Source organism: Equus quagga, unplaced genomic scaffold (genome assembly GCF_021613505.1).
Source record: "Equus quagga isolate Etosha38 unplaced genomic scaffold, UCLA_HA_Equagga_1.0 HiC_scaffold_7485_RagTag, whole genome shotgun sequence".
In the NCBI taxonomy this organism is placed as follows: Eukaryota; Metazoa; Chordata; class Mammalia; order Perissodactyla; family Equidae; genus Equus; species Equus quagga.
Window position 1 is genome coordinate 13,536 of NW_025794545.1, and position 2,504 is coordinate 16,039.

Here is a 2,504-nt window from a genome sequence, read left to right on the forward strand (position 1 = left end):
AACATATGTAAAAGTGGTTTGTAAAGTGTGAATATATATAGATGTGTGTATATATATATACACACACATACCTATACAAAAGTAAGGTATGATCAGTGGAATTATGTTTAATTTCTTCATCATCCTTTCATTTATTCTACAAATATTTACCCTTTGAAGTTGTAAGCAGAAGATAATTAGAGAAAATAAATCAATTTTTGCAATAGCCACAGCAAACACCGACTCATTGCTCTGATGTGTAATTTAGGAGACAAGACTTTTGACCAGAAGCTGAAACTAGGAACCTAAAGACACTCTCTGATTTGGGTGAGGAGCATCTCAACAAGAAAGAAGCGAGCTTTTCAGAAAGTCATAGAAAGGGGCACTTCAGTAAGGAAGGGGTCAGCCTGGGATGACACTGGAAGTACGAAATGAGAACCGATGGACCACTAGTGAGCCATGTCCCCAAAGCTAGATACTCTGTATTCACCAAATGAGCCTACAATTCCCTGCCTTGTTCACTTCCACATAGTAGGTCTTTAAAAAGCTTGACACTTGCAGTAAATTAGTAGTTTTCATTGACTTAAAGTAAGTGGAGCTAAGAGTACATTTTTGATGAGTGAAGTCACCCCAGCTTACTGGGAAATGTACTTCAGTAAATTAAGGTGTATTTGCAGAAATAGTTTGGCAGAATATTTAAATTGGGGCTGTTTTCAGGATAGGTGAAAGCTGAGAAAGCATGATAATTCTGAGGACAAAGTAACTGGATGGTTTTTTAAATTTAAGATTATAGTTGGGGTAGGGAAGGGCAGTGGAACTGATGTTTAATTCCAAAGGGAACATGGGACCTAATAGACTTTCTGAAATATTACACACACACACACACACACACACACACACAGGCCAAGGCTGGATTACATCTCTCTCTCTCTTTTTTTTAGGAATATTAAGTTAACTAAGTTAACTACTGCCACTCCTCCTTTTTTTGCTGAGGAAGACAGGCCCTGAGCTAACATCCATGCCCATCTTCCTCTACTTTATATTTGGGGCGCCTACCACAGCATGACTTGCCAAGTGATGCCATGTCTGCACCTGGGATCTGAACTGGCAAACCCCAGGCAGCCAAAGCGGAACATGTGCCCTTAACCACTGCACCACTGGGACGGCCCCATATATCTCTTGATCAGAGAATTCTTCCTTCCTGCTGTTCCTTGAATGGAAAGCCCATCTAGTTCCTTTTATTGAAAGCACACTTCTGGCTCCCAGGTTCTGGGCTACTTTCAGAGTTCTTGTAGCTGTCAGTGGGTATAGGAGCACTTCCATGGTGGCCTTTCAGAGCTTTGGGCCAGACAGGGTAGCACTGAGGACTTTCTGTGGTTATTCCTCAGAGGTAGAGAGGAAAAAAACCTAAGTAAACTCGACAGTGGTCATCTCACCCAGCCTGATACTCTACCTCCTCAAAGAACCACTTGACTGAGCCTGGTCAGGTCACTCAGGCTCATCATAGGGCCTTGTGGAGGCCTTTCAACCTCTGTATCTGCCCCCATATCACTGCCTTGACTGCATCATTGCGGAGAGTAAAGATAAGGGGATTGAGAACGGGGGTGAAGACTGATGTCACCAAAGCTACAGTCTTGTTGACTTCCACAGAGTGTGCTTTGCCAGGCCTGACATACAGGAAGATAGTGCTGCTGTAGCCAAGGAAGACCAGAGTGAGGTGAGACCCACACGTGGAGAAAGCCTTCTGGCGGCCGCTGGCAGAGGGGATCCGCAGCACAGAGGTCACGATGTAGCCATAGGAGATGAGGGTCACCAGGAAGGAGCTGAGGACAAAGGCCAAGGCCATCAGGAAGTCCCAGAATTCTAGCAGGCTGGTGTCTGAGCAGGACAGCTGCAGCAGAGGTGCATTGTCACAGAAGAAGTGATTAATGGTGTTGCCATGGCAATAATTGAGATGAGCCCGGGAGAGAACAGTGGGCACCATGGCTAGGAAAGGAGCTGCCCAGGCAGCCCCTGCCAGCCGGGCACACACAGCCCAGCTCATCAGAGTGCCATAGCGCAGAGGGTGGCAGATGGCCACAAAGCGGTCAAGGGCCATGTCGGACAGGATGAGGAAGGAGGTGGAACCCAGGGAAAAGTAGAAGTAGAACTGAACCATACAGCCAGTGAAGGAAATGACTTTGTGGGGGACCAGCAGGCCTGAGAGCATCCTGGGCACTGTAGTCACGGTCACCAAGATCTCCAACAGGGAAAAGTTGCCCAGGAAGAAGTACATGGGAGTATGTAGGTGGCTGTCGGCTATGATCATGACTATGATGACAGTGTTTCCCATGAAGGCGAGAAGATAAAGCAGGAGGAAGGGCCCATACAGCAGAACCTGCAGCTCACCGAAAGAGGAGAAGCCCAAGAGGACAAATTCAGAAGGGTGGCTCAGATTTGCCATGATCCAGGGGCTAGGTGTCTATACATGGAAAGGCAACAAGAGACAGAGTTGGAGAGGCAGAGATAGTGACACAGAGCTAGAG

At 46.7% G+C, this 2,504-nt stretch overlaps 1 protein-coding gene across 1 annotated transcript; it reads right to left on the reverse strand.

The window, feature by feature from the left end:
- Positions 1-1,480: 1,480 nt before the first annotated feature.
- LOC124232552 (olfactory receptor 6V1) lies at positions 1,481-2,422 on the reverse strand. Its single transcript, XM_046649509.1, has one exon. The coding sequence runs from the start codon at positions 2,420-2,422 to the stop codon at positions 1,481-1,483; it is 942 nt and encodes a 313-aa protein (XP_046505465.1).
- Between the last annotated feature and the right edge of the window lie 82 nt (positions 2,423-2,504).

What these genes read in the sequence shown, in the direction of transcription:
- LOC124232552 (XM_046649509.1), bottom strand. Translation starts at nt 2,422, where the DNA reads ATGGCAAATCTGAGCCACCCTTCTGAATTTGTCCTCTTGGGCTTCTCC.